General features: G+C 47.8%; 1 protein-coding gene across 7 annotated transcripts in view; it reads right to left on the minus strand.

Moving 5' to 3' along the window:
- The window catches only part of MGAT5 (alpha-1,6-mannosylglycoprotein 6-beta-N-acetylglucosaminyltransferase), a 363475-nt gene that overhangs the window by 80132 nt on the left and 259363 nt on the right, over positions 1-23980 (minus strand). For all 7 annotated transcript variants that reach the window (XM_059927612.1, XM_059927613.1, XM_059927614.1 and 4 more), the window contains one exon: positions 20930-21063. In XM_059927612.1, coding sequence (XP_059783595.1) covers positions 20930-21063 — 134 coding nt within the window. The remainder of the gene's footprint in view (positions 1-20929; positions 21064-23980) is intronic.

Here is a 23980-nt window from a genome sequence, read left to right on the forward strand (position 1 = left end):
AAGCTTTTGCCCAGCAAAGGAAACCGTAAACAAGACGAAAAGACAACCCTCAGAATGAGAGAAGATATTTGCAAATGAAGCAACTGACAAAGGATTAATCTCCAAAATTTACAAGCAGCTCATGCAGCTCAATAACAAAAAAATAAACAACCCAATCCAAAAATGGGCAGATCTAAACAGACATTTCTCCAGAGAAGATATACAGATTGCCAACAAACACATGAAAGGATGCTCAACATCACTAATCATTAGAGAAATGCAAATCAAAACTACAATGAGGTATCACCTCACACCGGTCAGAATGGCCATCATCAAAAAATCTACAAACAATAAATGCTGGAGAGGGTGTGGAGAAAAGGGAGCCCTCTTGCACTGTTGGTGGGAATGTAAACTGATACAGCCACTATGGAGAACAGTATGGAGGTCCCTTAAAAAACTAAAAATAGAACTACCATATGACCCAGCAATCCCACTGCTGGGCATGTACCCTGAGAAAACCATAATTCAAAAAGAGTCATGTACCACAATGTTCATTGCAGCACTATTTACAATAGCCAGGACATGGAAGCAACCTAAGTGTCCATCGACAGATGAATGGATAAAGAAGATGTGGCACATATATACAATGGAATATTACTCAGCCATAAAAAGAAACGAAATTGAGTTATTTGCAGTGAGGTGGATGGACCTAGAGTCTGTCATACAGAGTGAAGTAAGTCAGAAAGAGAAAAACAAATACCGTATGCTAACGCATATATATGGAATCTAAAAAAAAAAAAAGAAACAAAAATGGTTCCGAAGAACCTAGGGTCAGGACAGGAATAAAGACACAGACGTAGAGGATGGACTTGAGGACACGGGGAGGGGGGAGGGTAAGCTAGGATGAAGTGAGAGAGTGGCATGGACTTATATATACTACCAAATGATATCTAGTGGGAAGCAGCCGCATAGCACAGGGAGATCAGCTAGGTGCTGTGTGACCACCTAGAGGGGTGGGATAGGGAGGGTGGGAGGGAGACGCAAGAGGGAGGAGATATGGGGATGTATATATATGTACAGCCGATTCACTTTGTTATATAGCAGAAACTAACACATCATTGTAAAGCAATTATACTCCAATAGAGATGTTTAAAAAAAAAAAAAAGCTGATCTCAAGGAATCCAGATAACCGTGTCTGTTGTATATTACTCTCTCCATTTTATAGTTGGGAACACCGAGGCTTAGATGAGTTCAGTGTCACGTGAAAGAACTCACAGTGAGTAAGTGGCAGGGCCTGGAAACGAATCTTGGTCTGTGTCTGAAGCCCATGCTTGTCATTGCTGGGTCCTGCCTCTAGGGTTCTATAGACATGTCTATGGCCGAACGGCCTGTTCAATCTGACTTTGGTAAGGGTAAATAAGAGAGAGACAGAGACTGATTTTAGAAGATGAGAACCTTGCCACAGGCTCTGCTTCCCCCAGCTCACACACTCTGCCCCGGCCACATGGTCCCCAGCTCCCCCTGTCCCGCTCTAGGACCTGGGTGCTGCACAAGCCACTAGAGAACCAGATGCCACATCCTTTCCCTCCTGCGAGGTCTTTAATGCACCCTGTAGTGATAATGCTCTAGTGCCAGTTTCACAGGAGAAATACTGCCAGGGTCCAGATCCACTGTCACAGAGCAATTAGAAAGGGTGAATTTGTACCTGAGCATCAGTAAGCAGGTATCTGGCATATTGGCTTACCTTCCTGCTAAGGCCAGGGAACTTCCTGTGTCTAGAGGCCTAAGTGCGGTTGGGAGTGGAGGGCTAGAAAAAGCACCTAGGCGTGTGCTGGGTGCCGTAGATGCCACACGGGTTTTGTCGAGGACTGTGCTGGAATGAAGCCCGTGGTACCTGCTTGGACACATCTGCTGATCAGGCCAGTACGAGCATCAGCCCGTTCTCTGTAAAAGAGCAGCTGGCAACAATTCTCTCTAGAAAACATGCGTAGAAAACAGGTGGGGAAGAGAGGACCGAATAAAGAAAAATTTGATCAGTTTCGACGGTGGGAGCCCTCAGAATGACCAAGTCACATCAGGTAGGGGAGGAAGGGCCCCGGAGCACACAGATTTTTTACTTTGTCTTCCTCAATATTGCCGACGATGTGTTCTACCTCCAAAGTGTCATCTGACTTTGATAAAGAGAAAGGGGTAAGTGAACGTGCCACAGACACAAAATCCACTTCCCTTCCCTTCTACCTTGTTACAGGAATCCCAGTACCCTTGAGGATATTTGAATCCTGACTGAAAAGCCGATCACGACCGTCCATTCCTCCACCTTCCCTGCCACCCTTGTGCCCAAGGATGGCCATGTGACTGCAGTCAGATAACGAGACACATCAGGGGAAAACGAGCAGGGATGCTTCTGTTTCTGATAAAGGAACAGATGTGGCTGGTTCCAGCCCCATCATCCTCCTCTCTGCTTTGACCACAGATAGGATGCGTGCAGCTGCAGGAGTTTCTGTGACCAAAAGCCAGCGTGCTACGGGGGTCGAGCAGAAAGACAGAAGTAGCCTGGGTCTTTAGTGACCCTAAAGTGGAGAATTGCCCCTGCCCTGGGCTGTTGACCCCCAGATGAAAAGTAAACTCTTGTCTTACCCACTGCTGGTGAGGTACTCTGCTCATTCCAGCTGAATGAACTTCTAATGGGTCTGAAGCAACAGTTAGCATGTGATAGTTTAAAAGGTATTTTCTCAACTATATATTGTTTGATTCTCCTGTTAACCCCATCAAGTAGCCAAAACAGATGCTGTGAGCCCATCTGAAGGATAAGAACATGGTTTAGCAAGTGAAGCGATTTGGTCAGAGCACCGAGATGGTTAGTGGCAGAGCAGGGGTCTGGGTGCACTGAACTCACATCACCTCAGATGGTGTTGGTAGGAAGACCCACCCTACCAATGGTTGCAAACTGAGTTCCATTTTGGGGGGCATTATCCTTGGATTACGATCCTGCAAGTCAGCACATGCTCACAAAATATAAGTAAGCAAAGTTAATCTAGTATTTTGGGCCCTGGCTTCAGCTGAAGGATGGGAAGAGGCCTGCTTGTTCCAGCAGCACCCAATAACCCACTGGGTAAGGATAAGGAAGAGTTTTCTCCTTCCTACGGCTCCATCAGACCAGGAGATGTGCTGTGCTGAGGGGTCACTGAAGAGGAATTAACTATGTGGTCTAAACGGTGAGGGATTTGTCCACGAAAGTGGCTACACCTCGGCTTCTCCTTCAAGTTGTTACCAAACGCCACTGGTGTAATTGTCCAACTGCCAATTTATTCCATGTAAACATCATCCCTGAGTTAAGAAAATAAAAAGACACTGTCTGATTTAAGACAAATTCTCTATTATTAACTCCAGCAAACACTCTATATCAATTCTAGCAAATGATCTAAATATTTTAAAATATATAAAGAGGAAAGGGAGGGAAAGAAAGAGAGAAAAAAAAGAGGGGAGGAGAAAAGGTGAGAAGGGGAAGGCGAGAAAAGGGGCAAAGGAAGAAAAGGGTGGAGGGGGAAGAGGGGAGGGAGACAGAGAGGGAACAAGGGAAGGAGGGAAGAAAGAAAGAGAGAGAGGGAGGGAGGGAGGGAAGAAGGGAGGGAAGGGGGGAGGGAGGGAGGGAAGGAGGGAGGGAGGAAGGAAAAGAAAGTCAGTCTTTGAACTGGATGTATCCTCTCTTTGGCAGGGGTTCAAATTCCATGTCTCCCAGACCCAGTTTCCTCCTGGTAAATGCAGGCAATGGTACTGCCTTATAAAGCTGGTGGAGAGGTCCTGCCTGTCTGACATTACTCACTGCAAGTTCAGTGGCACCATCTGGAGGCCCAGCCAAACCCTGGCAGGCCTCCAGGACCTGGAACGGTCACCAATTGGTTTGGGTCAACAGGGCTGTACACTGTTCTACTTCATTCCCTGTAATGGGCATGGTCATGACCTCTGGGGTTGTGTTGAGGACAAGCTGCAGGACCCTACGGGGGAGCCCCCTGCCGACTCCCACTCTGCAGGCACGAAACTCCCCAGCACTCTGGACAGAGGACGAAGATACTGGGTGAAAGCCAGCGCTGTTGGCTTCCTAGGCCCCTTCTCTCCCACCACTACCACCCAGGGCCCTCCCTCCTTCACTTGAGCTGTGAGCTGTGACTCCATTAAGGAAATCAGATGGAGTCCCCCAGCCCACACATGGACCATCACTCATGCCTCACAGAGGCCATCCTCATCCTCAAAGTCCCGACATCTTCAAAAGCCATTTGGGCTCATGGGAGTACTCTTCCAACTAGTTTTAAACTTTAAAAAAAAAAATAAATTTATTATTTACTTATTTTTGGCTGCATTGGGTCTTCGTTGCTGTGCGCGGGCTTTCTCTAGTTGGGGCGAGCGGGGGCTACTCTTTGTCGCGGTGCACGGGCTTCTCATTGTGGTGGCTTCTCTTGTTGCAGAGCATGGGCTCTAGGCGCATGGGCTCAGTAGTTGTGGCATGTGGGCTCAGTAGTTGTGGCTCACGGGCTCTAGAGCGCAGGCTCAGTAGTTGTGGCGCACAGGCTTAGTTGCTCTGTGGCATGTGGGATCCTCCCAGACCAGGGCTCGAACTCATGTCCCCTGCATTGGCAGGCGGATTCTTAACCACTCCACCACCAGGGAAGTCCCTAAACTTCGTTTTAAAATTTCCCTCACTTTTCACTTGTCCGGGTCAGTATTTCTGTCTCTCCAAGCTCCCCAAGAGCAGACATGTCTTCGTAAGTCCTGATATGCAAGTAGGTTTCTAATGACTGGTTCTAGAACAATTGTTTTACATATAATGAAAATGGACAGGTTTCACCTTTAGATTTGGGACAGAGGCAAATGGTTTCACCCATTCAGTTCCACTAGTTCTACATATGGGATTTTAAGTCTCCACACAGAATCCTACAGAACTTTTCCTTGAGATCTATCGATGCCATCGTGGATATAGTCAGGCTCCTGGGATTTGAGGGAATGGGCAGGAGAAAGAGGAAGAAGTTACGGAGAGTCCACTTCTTGGGAGGCGGTCAGTGCAGGGGCTGCAGTATTCAATACTTCAATTCAAATCTTGACTCAGCCACCTACTACGTTCGTGCGGGACCTTAATCTCTGCCTCAGCTGCTCACTCGAAAATGGGGTTAATAATAGTATTGACTTGATAGAACTGTTGTGAGGATCATGCCTGGAACATAGGAAGTGCTCAAATATTCGCCATTATCGTCAACACCTCCCCAAGGAGCTCAAGCTAGTTAAATAGAATCAGGGAAGGGAGACACAAAGGCCAGCCAGCTATAAAAATTCCAATCGACAAGGGATAATTCCAGCGTTCCCTGGAGCTCTGCTGTCCCCGAGGCTGGATCAGGATTCTTGAGCGGGGGGGGGGGGGGGGAGGGAGTCCCGAGTTATCTTGAGTACAGATGGACTCATTCAGTACTGAGGGCTGCACAGCCAGATTTTATGAGCATATGCTACTTATATGATTTTTATTTAAGTATGAAATTGTATATAGATGCTAAATATGATTTGAGAAGCACACATATAACTACATTAAAAAAAAACCTTCTCAATTGGTTTATCAGTTTCTCAATGGTCATAATACCTCTTCCTGTAATAAAATGATGAATTCTGCTTCCAGAAACACTGTACATTGTAAATGATGCTCCCAATCTGTATTTCTGCTATAAAACCCTTCCACCAGCTCTGTCCTTGCAGGGCCTGTTTCAAAGTCTCAATGACATGGCTTTGTGCTGATGTAGAAGGTTATACAGGGTAAAGTCCACAGTTTCAGCTCCTACCAAAAATTATTCCTCGAGGATTCCAGCTGGACTGGGAAGCCACCTGGGTGCCAACTCACAGAGGCACCTCGTACACCTGGTCCCCGTGGCAGTGTAAACAGCACCAGCAAGAGGTCAAACTTCCTGCCACCAGCCCAACACACTCGATCACTTATCTGACTACCATACTCAGATTTATAATCTGAGTTGCTTCTAACCTCGTTTTTTTTTTTTTTTTCGTTTTAAAACAATACATCTAGCTGGCATTTTTCTCCAAGCAACAGCCAGAAATCCACACTTCTACTTCCTTCTACTGCCATGAGTTTGCTTTCTTTGCTGAGTTTCTAAACAAGGGATGATATACGGACCACAGGGACCCCATGTAAAGGCATTCTCTTTTCGCTGTGTCTGAGCCTGTCTCTGGCAAGGCTGATGGGGAATGAACTTCATTCTCACAGGACAAAGGCAGGTAGCCTCAGGGACCTGTACTCCTCAACCAAACAGACATCCAAGTTCTCCTCCCCCCAGGAAGCTTTCCTTGAGGGGGGACGGTGGTGACGTCCTGGTCAATCTCTCCACGGCTCTCAAGTCTCCTGGGACTGCACATCTTCAGCTGGGCTGAGATGCTGCAAGCAGGTGTGTGGGACCACCGCCCCGCTCAGCCTCTGCTCTCAGGATCTCTGCGTTTAACAGGGTAGCTACGTCCTCCTGGCCCAAACAGCTTCAGCCTGGCGTGGCCGAGCACAGATGTGTGCCGTCTAGCTGTGACTGCGCTTTTGGAAGAACTCGAACGATGCCTAGAAGTCTCATCTGAAACCATATTCCTAGAAGCTGTCCTTAAATAATGTTCTATTTGAGGGAAACATTATATCAATACGATATCTCAGTTGTTCTTACAAATCTGTGCCTCACATTCAGAATGGCACGCCTTTCAGACTGTTATAAATTCACAGGCATTATGTCCCTCTCTCCTTTCGAGAATGATCTTAACCCCTTCTTCGCTTGAAAGGAACAGCCTCCCAGCACTTTTGTAACTCCCCTCTGCACGGTCCTCTGGCCGCGCCCCATGCTGCTCAGCAAGCACATGGGTACCTGAGGCCTGCTGGCCACCCTGCTTCTCCGTGGAGCACGGCTTCCACACGCTTGGCATCGCTCAGTGGCTTCTGCCCACAGCCAGCCGACGCTCTCTTCTCTGCTCTCAGACAGCAACTTCTTCACCCATCCCTAAGCACCATTGTTCCCATACCGGTTGCCAAACTATTAGGGTTGGAGTAATAGTAAAAAGCCTCGAGGCAAATTACAACCACAACAGCTGTGTTTACTAAGAGCTACAAAGGAATTCATCCCAGAGTTATGAGAGCAGGCAGGCAGTGACTCGGAACCTTCCAGAAGCACCTGATCCTCAGGATGATCGCTGGCTGCCTCAGCCTCCTGATACCCCAGCCGGTCCTGGGTTTTGGAGGGGACCCTCTATTGGGCATGAGGGGCCTCTTTTCACCCACAAGACTTTGATATGTTTTCTTCTCCCAGCTGTGGTAATTTACACTCAACTGTTTATGCCTCTGTGGGAGCTGCCAGTCACCGACAAGAGTAGGCAACTGGATGGTGGTTCTCCGGAGGGGCACCAAGAAAACTACTCTCCACCCCTAGGGCCCTCAAACAGCGCCCTAACCACCTGCGACAAGGCCTGAAATTCCACCATTCATCGTTCACACTTTTGGACCATTCATGACCTCTCAAGGTATACACATTGCAGTAAAAGGAATGGCATCAAAAGAACTATCATCCATACCTTAAGGTGGATTGGTTTTTTTCTAAACGTTTCCGAGGCTTTATCACCTGTGAAACTGACGCCTGTAAAACTGAGGTTATGTGGAAGTGCTTTGTAACTTCTCAAACTCCTACAAATTCTTATTTGAATTACTGGATTAGAAGGCAAGCATTCTTGAGAGACTTCAAACTGGAACTGGTACCAGGTGACGGCACCCTTGCACGGATTAATTTAGGCAACTTGCTATGACCATGGAAATAAGAGGGTGGGTCCCTGGGGGATGGGCCTGGGGCTAGGAGCACAGGATACTGCCTGGTAAAACAAGGGCACACACATCTTCTACAGCACGAGGCGGTGCTTAGCTACATGGCAGCCGTCCACCACGCGTGGAAAGGAAGCGATTAAGGTTTTACTGATCTAGGAAAATTTTGACTACCCAGTACAGTGTTTCCCAAACTCGCCTATTTAAAAGAATCACCTGGAGCAACATAGCATTCCCAGGTCCTTTCCCTGGAGGTTCTGATTCTGAGGAGGGCCCCTTACATCAGGACGTTTAACAAATTCCCAGGTGGAACTTATGATCAGGCAGGTTTGGTTAACACTGACCTAGATTCTAAGCACTGACTTAAGCTTTCCTGCGTTTCCTTGGAACAGAGGCTGGAAATCATTTTAGCAAAAACACCCCCATAAATCACTGCTACCCTAGAGGACCAGGCCAAGTCCTTGCATATGGACCTACAACAGAGCTGCTGCTTCGACGGTAGCCCTGAGAGGCTCTAGCAGTTGGGGTGAAAGGAGAGGTTTTCCCTCCCGGGTGGGAAGGAGCCTGAAGACTTTTATCACATTATACGTGAGCAGTAAGCCGACTGGCTCCGAGTCCCAGATACACAGTCGATGGTCATGCATTCTTCCCAGCTGCCCCAAGTGCCAACCCAAAGGTTGAAACTCCGTTTCAACTACAAGACCACTTGGCAGAGGTAGCTCTGGCAGTATGTCATCAGGGCTGGGCTCTGACCAGAAGAAAAGCTCAAAGCCTCAACATACAGATTTCAAGGACCTGGGCTTCCTGCTGGAAGCACAGGCTGCAAATGGCCTTCATCTTCCCCTCAAACTCCCCTTATGCCTCACAACTTGGCAGACCTCCACACAGGCCATTCAAAGGATGACGTGGCCCGGATGAAACATGGAATTCATTCTTCCATTCAACGTTTTTTTCTGTCACTTCACCCTCTTCAGAGGAAACCTACTCCCTGAAAGCAGGAGACAGAAAGGGTGGCTTATTCCTAGCCTCCCCAGGGCAAGGTCACAATCTGAAATACCTCTGGGGGCCAAGCAGGTCACGGAGGTTCGAGATGGACCCAGAAGGGCTATCGCCCCTGGAACATCCCCGAACCCATACGTGGAGGCAGCCGCTACTCAGCTCTGCCACTCTTTGGCATGTGAGGAGCTAAGAGTCCAGCGGGCCACACCACCCACATTTTCAAGAGAAACTGGGGATTCTGGCTTTTCAGATGAACCTTCCCAAATGGAAAATTTCCCAATTTAAAAAGTGTTGTGCTGGGCGTTCCCTGACGGTCCAGTGGTTAGGGCTCCACGCTTCCACTGCAGGGGGCACGGGTTCAATCCCTGGTCAGGGAACTAAAATCCCGCATGGTGCGCGGTGCGGCCAGGAAAAAAAAAAAAAAAAAAAAAATGTTGTGATGGCTACACAAAAATGTTCATGGGGTAACCTACATGGCAAAAGAATCTGAAAAAGAATATATTCTTTTTCAGAAACATATATATACGTATGTCTGTGTGTGTGTATATATATATATATATATATATATATATATATATATATATATATATATAAAAAAACTGAATCACTTTATTGTACACCTGAAACTAAAACATAGTAAATCAACTATACTTCAGTAAAAAAAAAAAAAAAAAAAAAATGTCCTGGGGCTTCCCCTGGTGGCGCAGTGGTTGAGAATCTGCCTGCCAATGCAGGGGACACGGGTTCGAGCCCTGGTCTGGGAAGATCCCACATGCCGTGGAGCAACTAGGCCCCTGAGCCACAACTACTGAGCCTGCGCGTCTGGAGCCTGTGCTCCGCAACAAGAGAGGCCGCGATAGTGAGAGGCCCGCGCACCGCGATGAAGAGTGGCCCCCGCTCGCCACAACTAGAGAAAGCCCTCGCACAGAAACGAAGACCCAACACAGCCAAACATAAATAAATAAATAGATAAACTGGAAAAAAAAAAATGTCCACGGGGGCTTTTTCTCCTTGGAGTGCCTTCTCCTGTCTCCCACCCTCCTGCCCTTTTCCACCCGCCTTCAATGAACACATCATCTCTCAGCACACTTCAGGCAGCCCGACGTCCCCTGGTACCAGGGACACCTCTCCAAAGCCCTGCCAACGTTCCTGCAGCCAACAGCAGCGGGGGGGTTAATGGCTTCCCAGGAGGCCTGCCTCATCTCTGGACGGCACTGACGGTTGTTATGCTTCGCCTGATCTTCCTTGAAAGCTCGGCAAGTTCATGAGCAGCGAGGAGCCCGTTTACTGTCCTTTTTTGGGTCATCCAGGACCAGTCTGATTCCTCATCTGTTTGCCGCCCCTTTGGAGTTCTCACCCGCCCACCTGCAGCCTCAATCAGGCTTGTTGTTTCCAGGCCAGACACGCCAGTCTCTTCAAGCAGTCTTCCTAAAGCATGCTCCGAGTCACCCCACGTGGTACTCCTTCCAATCAAAAGGCTCTAATTTGGCTAGCTGATAATAATAACAGCAAAAACTAACAGATACTAATGAATACCAGGCACTGTGTTAAGAGCTTTGTTATTTATTAACTCATGCGATCTTCCTAAGAACGCTAAAGAGGGGTGCTATTATTACCACCCATTTTACAGATGAGAGAAGAGAGGCGCAGGGAACCTAAGGCACTTGCCTGCAATCACACAGCTGGTCAGGGCAGAACCAGGATGGAACCCCCATCAGAGTGACTGCCACACCCTGGAGCCCACTAGGTGCTCTCAAATGGATGGGAACACCAGTCCTTCATTCTTTACCACTGAAGGTCTGTTATCCACTCTTGGCAGCTCCCCACACTGTTGACTCACATAAGCTTACCGTCAAGGACTTCCTGAAATCTCTTTTACACACACGAATGCTGTGTCCCAGCAACCCCGTCCTTTCCCCCAGGCAGTCGGTTTTATGGATTCTGTGCCTGGCCTGGCCCAATTATCCCGCTGCTCTATTTCTGACGGCCCATAAACTTGTCCTGGAGGTGATCTTCCCTGTGCCTTTGCTCCTGAAAGAATTAGAGGAGGCCAACAAGGAGTTCGGATTACAGAATCACGGAACTCTGGGGAACAAAACCAAAGGATATCCAGGCCTCTACCTCATTTTGCAGATGAGGAAAGTGAGACCCGGAGGGCAAATGAATTCCAAGGACAAGGAGCCAGCGAGCGGTGCAGCTGAAATTAGAATCTGGGCATCTGCTTTCCCACCCAGGGTTCCTCCAATTGCTCCAGACTGTCTCCAATCCGTGTCTCTGGGCTTAAATGGAAGGATGACAAGGAGGATGTACTCTCTCTGACCATCGACAAGAAAACCTTGGTGGGTTTAAGATGACAGCGGAGAGCTGGCCGAAACAGGGGGCAGACCGCTAGGACGACGACATGGGGAAAAGGCCACCCAAGGCTCTCTGAGCTTCGAGTACACAAGTTCACTCCTCACACACCGACGAGCTCACATCAGATGCCACACCGGGTTAGCTACGGTCAGCACGTGGCCCATGCTATTTTCGAAAAGTCCTTAAGTCTCTTGGACTGCAGCCCTTAAAATCTTAAAACCCACTGATTCACGCCTGACGTTCTCTTTGCATTTGGTTTCTCTTCCTTCTCCTCCCCCCACCCCACCCCCAAGCTTGTACTTGAACGTGGGAAAAGGCTCTGCAGAGTGACTGCCCTTTATTGTGGGCCAGGCGCTAAGCCAGGCAGGACGGCATGCACAAGGGACTGAGGCTCGGCCAGCAGCCGCCCTGGAGGGGCACATCTGCACGGGGACATGGAGGTCCTGCCTCCAGGCAAGTGTGGTCTCGCAGGGATGGTGATGAGGTCTTTTCTGATTGACTCCCCGACCCCAAGGGGAATAAACTGGGGGAGATACAGGGATGCTTCTGAATGCTCTTCTGGTTGCAACCAAAACCGCAAGCTGCGATCCCAATACATTTTCCAGAAAAATCTCACCAAGACGGAGCCCAATTTCGTTATTTCAAAACGTACAGGCCAATTTGACTGAAGGTAGGTTTAAATGTATCTGGTTTATCTCTACCTCATCTGGGAAGAAAAGTCTGGCCAAGTACCTTAAAGAACAGGATGACAAGGTTTAACCTCTTACAAAAATGTGTTCTTTTCAAGGATTTCAGTACGTCCTTTAATGAAAAAGGTCTTCGGCGATTCATTAAAACAATATACTAAGAGCAGTTAAACCCTATTACGAAATAAAACGGCATTTCTCCAAACAACTCCCATTTCCAATTTTGCATTAATTTAAGCCCAAATCAACGAAATCAGTGAGCTAGATAATGACACAGTTTTCAGTATGGGATTCTATCTCAGACTCAGAGGTCACCTAGTCTAGAGACTTTCAAGATTTATTTTTGGTTGTTTAAAGCAGTTGAACCCTTTCTCCCAGTGAAATTTGACTGGAAATCCAAATCTATGCCACAGATAAACCAGAGCTGCTGTGGTAAGTGGGGACCATATCGTGCAGCCGCCCCTCTATTTCCCACAGGAGCTGGTCCCCAGGGCCCCAGCGAACACAGGTGAATAATTATTGATCTCATCCAGGGCTTAGCAAACTTTTTCTGTAAATGGACTCAGAGTAAATATTGTAGACTTTGTGGGAACACATAAGGTATCTGTCACATATTCCTTTGTTCTTATTTACTTACTGTATTTTTTATAACTTTCAAAATGTAAAAACCATATTTAGCTTGCAGGCCATAGGCCCACAGGCCACTGTTTGCCAACTTTGATTTAATTTAATTTTTAACAGCCTTACTGAAGTATAATTGGCATATAATAAACTGCACATTTTTTAAACTTGCATCCACGGCCACATGTGCTTTCTAAAGGCAATATAATGGCTTCTGGCAACATCATAACAATGAACGTTTTCTCTCCCAGATGCTTGGTTTCTGAGGCACCTTGTACAGAATAACATATTCAAAAGCCTGTTTCCTCCCCCCACATGGTCATCTGTTCAAATCTTTGCCCTCCAAGGAAAAAACTGCACACGTTTAAAGTGTACAATTTTATAAGTGTTGACATATGGATATAATGTGAACCCATCACCACCATCAAGATGGCAGATATACCCACCCCTCTCCCTCAACCCTCTCTAGGCAACCACCCATCTGCTTTCCGACACCATGGATTAGTCTGCATTTTCTAGAGTTTCGTATACACAGACCCATACAGTAGAGACGCTTTTTTATGTTTGGTTCTTCCATTCAGTGTAATTATTTTGAGGTTCGCCATGTTGTTGGGTGTATCAATAATTCACTCCTTTTTACCAATACCTTCTTCATTCATACAAGGGAGGAAAATGAGGACGGAGGTGCTGCACCAAATCCCAAAGATGACGGCAGAGCCGGCCCAGAGCCGGGTCCCAGCCTCTTCCCAGGTCCTCTCACTCCTCATTTCACCAGGGGTTTTGAAAACCTCTCGACACAGGCAGAGCTCCACTCCTTTTCCTTCAAATCCCTCCTTCCAGCGTCCCTCAGACAAGAGCACAGGGCAACGCCCAAAGCAAAGCGCATTCCAAGTCGCACCCTAAACTCCACATATAAATCAGCGTTCAAAGAAATCAAAAGGAGATTCATCCATCCACTAGTTACCGCATGCCAACCATGTGCCAGGCACCACGCTGGGTAGAACAAAATCATAATGATTCCTGTCTTCAAATCGCTTAATTTCTTAGCAATTAAGAAGAGACTGACAGAAAAAGATAAATATGATCACAAAATGATTAAAATTACATAAAAGGAAGGAAGAGGATGTTGTGATACAGATGGGGAGAGGCGACGTTTGGTTGAGGGCACACACGTGGGACAAGGGGGCCCTAGGAGGCGAGGGCTGCAGGGTGCCTGGGCAGGGAACAGCCTGCAGAGGCTGAGCCCCCGGGGTGGGGGAGTGGTACCCGAGGCCTTGCGTAGCCAGCGCCTGGGGAGCAGAGGGAGAGCAGTGGGTGCAGAGCACATGTGGCCTACTTGCAGAGAGCCTGCTCTACCCACCGACCGACCGGATCTCACCTGGAACGCAACGTACTCGAAGCTTACAATGAAGCCATCGGAGGGGTTTGAGAAAAGGAGGAACACAATCCCATTTACATTTTTAAAAAGATCACGTGGGCTGCTGCTGTGTGGAAAATGGATTAAAAGGAGTAGGAAGGGGCTTCCCTGGTGGTGCAGTGGTTAAGAATCCGCCTGCCAATGCAGGGGACACGGGTTTGAGCGCTGGTCCGGGAAGATCCCACATGCCGCGGAGCAACTAAGCCTGTGCGCCACAACTACTGAGCCTGCGCGTCTGGAACCCGTGAGCTACAATTACTGAGCCTGCGCGCCTGGAGCCCGTGCTCCGCAACAAGAGAAGCCACCGCAGTGAGAAGCCTGTGCACCGCAACGAAGAAGAGCCCCCGCTCGCTGCAACTAGAGAAAGCCCACGTGCAGCAATGAAGACCCAGTGCAGCCAAAAATAAATAAATAAACAAACAAACTTAAACGGGGGCGGGGGGCAGGAAGTTAAGATGAGAGAAGGGAAAGGTTGTATTACATAGCTGTTTGCAGTTGTATGGATTTATATCCTATAAGATGCATTATAGGCTTAGAAACTTGTTCTCCATTTGTGCATTTGCACTTACGTTTTGAATGGTTGTTAATTATATCGAGATGCTTAAAACATTATTAAAGACTAAATGCAATATCATCTCTTTTCTATCTAATCCACTGCCTAGTACGCCAGGAAATGTCTCAGAAACAGAATTTCAACTTACAGTTGATTTATCAGAAACTTGAATACAGGGTAAACATTGAATGTGAGAAGCAACCGTAGTAGTGTAACATTTTTATTGAAAAAAAAAAAAAGGTAGTTCCGTGGGATATCTGTTTGGAAATTTCATTGTTTAATAATTGAAATGTCATAATAAAACTATATTACAAGTAAAAATAAATCATCCTTTTCCCTGTTCTGGGGACTGTGGGTATGGGACTACGTGTCATTTTAGGGGAAGCTTTAAAACCACAATCTTTCATAAAGAACAGACTTGTATAAGTCAACTATACTTCGATAAAATTTAAAAAAAAAAAAAAAAGACTTGTGGTTGCCAAGGGGGAAGAAGGGTGGGGGAGGGATGGATTGGGAGTTTGGGAAGAGCGGATACAAACTACTATATATCGAATGGATAAACAACAAGGTCCTACTGTATAGCACAGGGAACTGGGATCTATATTCAATATCCTGTGATGAACCATAATGGAAAAGATTATGGAAAAGAATGTATGTATATGTATAACTGAATCACTTTGCTGTACAGTAGAAACTAACACAACATTGTAAATCAACAATACTTAATAAAAAAAGTAAATTAAAAAACAAACACACAGTCTTTGTCATCTAGGTAAAAAGAAATTTTCTAAATTCAGGTGAGACTAGCTGACTTCGGTTGCTGCCAGGACAGGCTAGGACTGGGGCAAGCCAGGACCCTGGGGTCTGGAGTCAGGAACACTTGGAAGTGCTCAAATCAGGTGTATTTACTCTGCAGAACTGGCTGCGAGGCTGTTGCTGAGCTCCTCATCTGTGTGGTGAGCACTCGGGAGCAATGTTTTACCTGTTGCACCAGTATTTGTCCAGGGTTCCTGCTGTGCACCTAAGTCACACATGCAGACCTTGCTTCCTGGCTTCTGAATCCTGCTCTAAGCATGGACTCCCCGATGGGGGTGGGCGTGAGGGGTGTAGACAGCCCCTCCAGCAAGTGGCAGCAGGGAGGCAACTTTCCAAGAGGGGTGGGGGCCAGAACCTTGATCCTCGTTCTGGATTTGTCATGCCATGGGCTGCAGAACCTCGGCCAAGTCCCTCCATCTCCTTGAGTCGGTTTCTCCTCTAGAAAGCAGCATGGTGAAGGAGGTAACAGCTGCCCTTGCTTCCTTGGAAGGAATCATCATGCACCTCCCTAAATGATGGCTGTGAAAGGCCCAGAGACGCGTAAACACCGCACTAATAAGGCTCTCTTTTATTATCAACGCGTTAGTTGTCGAATAAGCAGTAGCCTTTGTTGATTGCCTACTACTAAGAGGTGCCAGGCCCAGGGCTGGGGCCTCTGTCTTTATAGTAACAGAGATTTTAGTAAAATCACACTTCATTTTCCATGGATTGCTTATCCATCGGCCTGAATTATACAGAACATAACCAAGAACCCCCAAAACAAGCTAAAAAGACCCCTGATGAGATCCAACCGGGACTGTTGGCCAAATGTGTCCTCCCAGAGAGACTTGGTTTTCGTGGGACACGGTGTAATTCAGGGGTCAGCAAACTTCTATAGAGAGCCAGATAATAAACATTTTAAGCTTTGCTGGTCCTACAGTGTCTATCACAACTATACAACTCTGCCACTTTAGTGCAAAAGCAGCCATAGGCGATGGACAGGTGTGGCTATGTCCCAATAAAACTTTATTTACAAAGGCAGATTTCACTCAGGGGCCAGAGTTTCAAAATTGGAATCTGAATATCTGGGCGCAGGCTTGTATTTGCCAGTTCCCCACAGGCTCTATCCTGCACCCCCCAATCTCACATCCCCATCAATTCTCACTATGTTTCCAATCTGACCCCAATAATGATATTAATAATAGCAGCAAACATTTATTTAGACTCACTCTGTGCCAGGCCATTTTCTAAGCACTTTACACATATTATTGCATTTAATCACTACAGAAACCCTATTGCCATCTTCCCCAGGAAAAATGAGGCCAAGTGAAGTTAAGCAACTTGCCCAAGATCAGGCAGAGGTGGCAGAGGCAGGATTTGAACCCACGTCTGTGTTCCTGACCACTACACGCTACTGCCCAGTAGGCACCAACTGTACACACCAGGATGGCAGATGACCAGGAAGACACCGGGCCTACTACTCACCACAGGTCTGCCCCCCTTGAAGGGGCCAGGCACCAGAGACTAGCAGTAGCAATGTTTGCAAATGTACAGAAATGTGCTTAGTGGGAAGTGAGACTTGGGGGGTGCCTGGAATCAGGCACTATAGGAGTAAAAAGTAACATCACAGCTGGCAGCCTCACAGGAGGAGCAGGAAGGCCAAAGTAAAGAGGAAAAAGGGATGATTTACTCACTGATAGGCCAGCTACTCAGGGCCAAGCACTCTCCACAAGCCCAAACATCCCAAGGCCTTGTGCTTCGATCAGCATCACCTGTGCCTCACCTGGGTGTTTTCAAGAAATGCGGGATCTCGGCCCCGCCCCAGAAGGTCTAAATCAGAGTTAGCAGCTTCTAACAAGATCCCAGGTGACTCCTATGCACTATGAAGGCTGAGAAGCCCCGCTCTACCTGGTACTTGTTACTGCTCCCATTTCCCAGGTCAGGCATCTAAGGCTCAAAGTGGTTAATTACCTCTCACACTGGTGAATTGCAGGCTAACCTTGGAACTCCAGCTTGTGGTTCAGCAGCTATGCTTATTCCCTGGAGGGGCTCAAAGCAAGGCCTTCAGAACAGTTACTTTAGCAGCAGGTGTGTATGAAGAAGTAATAAGAACATCATGGTGGGATCATAAATATGTAAAATGCTGACCCACCATCAACAGAAGAGTCAGTTGTGCTCAGGATACTTTTTTTTAAAGAAACATGGAAATAAAGAATACAGTTATGCAAGATTTCAATTACTTCTAATTTCTACAATTTTCAAAATCCCTTATTTTTACAAAATTGCCTAATTTTTCACTCCCTGATGACTTAAGGTAACAGGATGTTGAAGGACTTTGAATTTGGCCACACTGGACAGACTTCTCTCCTTCTAGACACATGTGTTAGCTGATGCCAATGACCAGACTGCAGCAGGGTAGACAGGGAGAACCTAGAACTGTGGGCTATCGGGCTAAGAAAGAGATTTGTACTTGGAATCAGGCTGTATGCCGTCCCATTTGATGCTAAGGGTCTTGGGTAATGATGCTTCCTAAGCAGGCATCTTTGGGTTCTGGAATCAGACAGCGAGGTCCCATCTCTCCCAGCCACCTCTCCACTATGTATTATAACATGAGGACAAGACCACAGGGTACCTCAGCCATGAACTGGGGGCCAGTGGGGGGAGCTGAAGAGTTAGCCCACGCCTCCTTAGCCTGTATATTTAACAGACTGTATTTCTTGATAGGCACTTGGAAGGCTAGGGTCCCAACTACTCTTTCTTTCTCTCCAGGCTGCGTGGGTGGTTTCTGTCTGTCTGCCTTCCTACCCGGCCCCTGCAAAGCACCCCACATTTCTCACGGTGGTACCTCTCCTCCCTGTGGTTCTGCTGCATCATCCTCTCAACAACACCCTCTCTCCTTTCCAAATCAGTCCTGCTTCCTCATCACTGGACTCCTGGAAGGCTTTTGGGTCTCATCGCACCTCTGGACACATCCTTTTGACTTCTGCACCCACGGCTCACTGCCCTCCTACTTTCCAATGTCAAGTGAAGAATCCCATCGATCTAGCTTGGCTTTCTGAGCCAGAATCACGGTAGCCAACCACCAATGTCCTTCTGCCTTGGGTCAGAGGACAACCCCCTGGGCCAATCAGCGAAAGGTGGAAGGGTCATGGGGTGGCATTCCCCAATCACGTGCCTCGGCAGGTGGGGAGGAAGTGGAGTAGGAGTGATAGCATAGCAGCTGTCTTCAGAATTTCAGGGAGTCCTAGAACCTGAGGGTGAGGGAGGACGGCCCAAATCATCTGGTCCAAAGCTGTGCCAGCCCACGTGTCCCCGCTGCAATCCCAAACCTCCCAGGACTGACAGTCTTGTTCCCCTTCCCAAGGATGTCTGGTGGGGTGGGAGGAGAGAATGGGGCAAAAGATTGGAAAAAAATACACCAACCTTCCTGCTAGCTAAAGCCAGCGTTGAACGTGACTGATTTCTATGCACTAGGTACTACGGGATGGGGAAGTTTTGAAGAAAGAAACTAAACTCTCATATACTGTGCTGTGTTCAAAAGTCTGAGATGATGTCCTGAATTCATGTGAAAACTTCACAGGATTTTTCATCTTTTGGGGTCTTTCGCATCAAAGAATGCTGGGTAATAATAATGTATTAAAATGGAAACAACACCCCAGATTTTTGGTATTCAAACAAATTCTAATGTAGACTCACCACTTACTCAGTCTTTGGTAATACTTGAGTGATGCACAGCATGGGGAAGGTCAGGTCACCTGTGGGGTTTTGGAGGGATTTCCAACCCTAAACCACTTGGGCCAACACGGTTACTACTTTTGGGATTCTGACTGGCATCTAGAAAATCATCCTTTTACTGGCAGCATTACTTTGTCCAAAACGCCTTCAGAACCAATTTAGTGTTTTATTTTTCTAGGGAAACTGAAAAAGCTGCCAGAAGCACCTAGGAAGAAGCTGCACTTGGGTCCAAAACAGAAGTGTATAATTTCAAGGTCAAGTCCACGTGGACATGCAAACTAGTTTTTTTGAACAGGTACAGGAGAGAGAAGGGAGTTACAATGTTTTTTTTTTTTAAGAGCCCAAGTCTTCCTAAAACCAGCGCCATGATCCATTCTCTTTACAACGGAGCTGAGAATGAGAACATCCAATGTGCCCTTTTCAACCCAAGTTCACCTGAATGTCAGCTGAAAAATGCTCTGTTCACACAGGGCTGATTCTGACACAAAGGAAGCAAAGATATATAAATTCATGGGAACATCTTAAATAACCATTTATAATCTCAACTGATTTTATTCTACTTGAGAGGAGAAAATGTGGAATAATACATTGGGAAATAAATCTTATTAACCAGCCCTAGTTTCTCAGGCTTGGCACTACTGATATTTTGGGCCAGATAATTCTCTGCTGTGGGGCTGGCCTGTGCAGCAGATGTTTAGCAGCATGCCTGACCTCTACCCAGTAGATGCCAGGGTCCCTGCCCTCGATCATGACAACCAACATTGTCCCTAGACATTGCCAGATGTCCCCTGGGGGGTAAAACTGTCCCCAGTGGAGAACCACTGTACTGAACTAAGACAGGATTCTAGCTGTTTATAGCAAAGAAAGTTATCTGGAGATAAATCAGCTTCCCCGGAAATAAATCAGCTTCCCTGGAAACAGGCTGATGTGTTGTCCCTTCCACATAGTTAGCATTTTAGAACTGCAAAGGGGGTGGCAATGTTTTCCCTTTTCTGAACACGGGGTCAGAAAACCAAGAACAGGGAATCCTTCACCTGCACATCATGTGTGCTCTCTCAGTGATCAGATTTCTAACTTCCTAAGTAAGGGAGACAGGGTAACATGAGCACAGTTCCTGAGCATTCCAGAAAGTGATTAACTTTTATATTTAGGAAGAGGCACGTTTTCAAAGTCCTGGAGACTGTTCCATCTTGTACAAACACGTCCTCCAAAATACTGCAAAATTTGCATACTAAGGCGGACTTTCCTTATAAAAAGACTTGCATGCCATGTCAACAGGTCAGGCCCCAATCCAGTTCCTCTTCTCTCATACCTTCCCCAGATGGGGCCTGGAAATAAATAACCCAGGAGGACCAAGGGGCCCTCCAAACAGTCCAGTGTTCTTGGAAAACCTGGCTCAGCCTGTGGCCAAGAATGTTGTTTCAACCAAGATGTCCCCATGTAAACTGCCTGTGGCCAACCCAGGCAGGCATCTCCCTTTCCCACGTAGCGGAGTACCGACCACAGCACTGACCACAGCCAAGAGGATGCAAGGGCCACTGCCCTCCCCAGGCAAAGGGAGCTGCCTCCCTTTACAAACCATTTCACAGAGGGCAGAGGAAATGAGTCACTTGGCAAAGGGTCTCCTTGTGCAATGCTTTGCTCCAGAAAGGTATCAAGCCCCTGTGAGGCCCTGGCTTCTGGAAGCAAGCAGAGGATGGGAAAGGAGCCGGAATGCATCACTTCCAAAATGCAAAGAGTGAGGGCCACCGCTCTGCAGCCACTGTACAGATGAACAGGTACATACAGCCTTTATCAGACCCCCAAACGCCGATCAGCCCAAATCCCTGCATGTTCTGTTTTACTTCTAAGCAGACCCCGTCAAGCCGTGGGCACTTGGCTTGATTACTCCCTGGATCAAAGTTAAATTACGCAACAAGCTTCTTTTCAGAGCGAGAGGCACGCACAGACTGACTCACCTTCCAGAAGCTATCCACTTTGCCGTACACAAGGGACTGGTTCTGCCTCTTGATTTCGTTAATGTGGTGGATATCGCTGGAGTTCAGGTGCTGCTCGACCACGAACCCCAGGAAGCTGTTGTCTGGCGTGTGAGCTGGTGTGGAAAGGACGGGACAGGGCAGTTAGGGTTCAATTGGCAAGAAGAAACACCAACAATTACAAATGTCATGTAAGCTGTCTCAAACATATTTAGATGTTTTCATTTCACCCTGTTCTCTTACCTGGGAGGAGCGAGGGGTGGCCTGCTCCCACCCAGCCCCAGCTCAACCTTCACGGAGAACAATCCTCTCCAGGATGGATTAACCCAAGCCCAATCCTGCTTTTTTCAGTGGAAAGTCCATCTGTTTAAAAACCATTCAGCTGGGTTCTCCCCTCCTTCCTGTTTGCTCAGCCCAAGGCTACTGTCTCCCTCGTCCAGGTTTTACCAACTAGTGGCCGGAAATCTGTAGGGAGCAGGGCTGAATCCATGGTCCTCAATAGGGCCAGTGGACCCTGCTGCTCTCCTCTACTCCAGCTGCGTGTTCACCATCCAGTAGGGCAAAAGGGGATTTGGGGGGAAAAACCCCAACCCTGCACCTCCTCCAAGAATCACTCACTAATGACAGATGTAATTCTGGGGCTGTGTACTGAATGGATGGATGGGACGAAGACAGAATAAAAGGTGAAGCTCAATGGGATGGGAACCCCCCCCTCCACAAAAGCCAACCACCCTAAGGAACCACGTCCAGCCTCCAGGATAGACTACTCTGGAAGAGAAGAGGCATTTTCCTTTGGATCGCTCCTCCCTTGAGTTCTAAACTTCTCTATTTTAACACTTGACCAAGGGAGAAAGCAAGCCCATACCCTTCACAAACATCTTGTGCCTATAATTTTAAAAAGGAATTTCACCAGAAGGCCACAATCAGAAAATGAGTCTTTCTCAAGGAAACACAGACCCTCCTCTCCTATCCAGTCATCTTGCCAGAGAAATCTGCTTTGCAGGAGATGACCAAGCCTGCAGAGGCCTCACAATATGAAATGAAGTAACTGCTCGGCTCGACTCTGACCTTAATAGAACAACTAAAAATAACTTAAGTGGAGAGAGACTGGATAGTCAGTGAAATCCACACAGCGCTGCCCGTGCCCTATTCATTCACCGGTGGGTGGTCGACAACGGACAACCGGAGGAAGCTGGTTCCTGTGTCTTGTTTTGGTTTTCTCAGGACTCTCCCAGGTGGGAAGCAGGGACAGAAGCCCTTAAAGATGCTCTAGGGATCTGAAGGTCCGGGCCCCACTCATGCACCCGCGGGAAGATGAACCAGGAAGCCGGGCGGAGAGCCGTGAGCTGTGGACGTGAACGAGCTGCCTAAGTACTCGTGACCACCATCCCGTCTCCCAGGCTGCTGCCTAATGGGGGTGACAGACGAGGAGATAATAGGGCTGTGACTGGGGAGTCGTGTGTGGTCTGGCCAATCTGTTATTTCATTTCGGCATTTTTGAACAAGTGCCCAGAGGCAATGGCAATGGCTGCAGTTGGCTGGAAAGTAAATTACTGAATAAGTTCTACTGCCAACAAGATGCAATGGTTGCTTTCATTTTTTCCTTTTGGAGGAGATGGAGGGAAGGGGGTTTGAAGGGGTCTGGGGGGAGGGGAAGAGAGCCTGCGTGCACTTGAAATGTCGATAAGGCAGCTCAAAAAAATCTCTTTTTTAAACTTCTGGTTCATCGTAGAAATTCTGAAATAGAATCTGACACTTTAAACTCTGAAATCGTGGTTTTATCTTCAGAAAATTTATCTAAAGCACCAGGCTTTAGATACTCGTTTCTGCAGTTCAAGTTATCTAGTCTCTAGGTGGGCCCGTCTTAAAAAAGGAAATAATCTAGCATCTGAAACACTTAACAGGTTAGAAAAATACATCATATACTAAGGTATGTTCAAAAATAAAATGATCATCAAGACCCAAAAAAGAAAAAAAAACTCGTATCTGTTTATATTTTTGTGTCAAAGGTTCCCCACAGCTTGAACAATGAGAGGGAGAGGCAGTAAATAATCTACTCAAAAAACTTGTGGGGTGGGACTTCCCTGGTGGTCCAGTGGCTAAGACTCTGCACTCCCAATGCAGGGGGCCTGGGTTCGATCCCTGGTGAGGAACTAGATTCCACATGCTGCAACTAAGACCTGGCGTGGATGGAAGGAAGGAAGGAAGGAAGGAGGGAAGGAAGGAAGGAGGGAAGGAAGGAAGGAGGGAGGGGGAAGGGAGGGAGGGAGGGGGAAGGGAAGGAGGGAGGGAGGGAAGGAGGGGGAGGGAGGGAAGGAGGGGGGAGGGAGGGAAGAAGGGAAGGAGGGAGGAGGGAGGGAGGAGGGAGGGAGGAGGGAGGAGGGAGGAGGGAGGAGGGAGGGGAGGGGGAGGGGGGAGGGAGGGGAGGGGGAGGGGGGAGGGAGGGGAGGGGGAGGGGGAGGGAGGGGAGGGGAAGGGGGGAGGGAGGGGAGGGGGAGGGGGGAGGGAGGGGAGGGGGAGGGGAGGGGAGGGGGAGGGGAGGGGAGGGGGAGGGGGAGGGGGAAGGGGAAGGGGAGGGAAGGAGGGAGGGGGGGAGGGAAGGAGGGAGGGGGGAGGGAAGGAGGGAGGGAGGGAGGGAAGGAGGGAGGGAGGGAGGGAAGGAGGGAGGGAGGGAGAAATAAATAATAAAAAACTTGTGGGGAATGGTGAGGTTTTACCATTTTATGACTATCATTTGGTACTAAACTGACTATTTGGACACTGTATGAGGAACAAATTACACATACAAGCTCTCCTCTAAGTTTTCATCCCCACACCTTATTTCAACTCCTCTCTCTCTCGTCTGCAGTATTAAACTTGGGGACCAACAACCTGCAGTAGCAGTTTAAGAAGCTCAGGTGAGACTTAAGGAAAAACGGAGGTAGCACTTAGAAACGCACTGCCACATCTCAGGAGCAGCAGGCAGGCCAGGCATGTCTCTTCCCCGGCCACACTGGACCCACAGGACACCGACTGCCTGTAACACGAGGGGAT

The sequence above is a fragment of the Balaenoptera ricei genome, chromosome 7, assembly GCF_028023285.1.
Source record: "Balaenoptera ricei isolate mBalRic1 chromosome 7, mBalRic1.hap2, whole genome shotgun sequence".
In the NCBI taxonomy this organism is placed as follows: domain Eukaryota; kingdom Metazoa; phylum Chordata; class Mammalia; order Artiodactyla; family Balaenopteridae; genus Balaenoptera; species Balaenoptera ricei.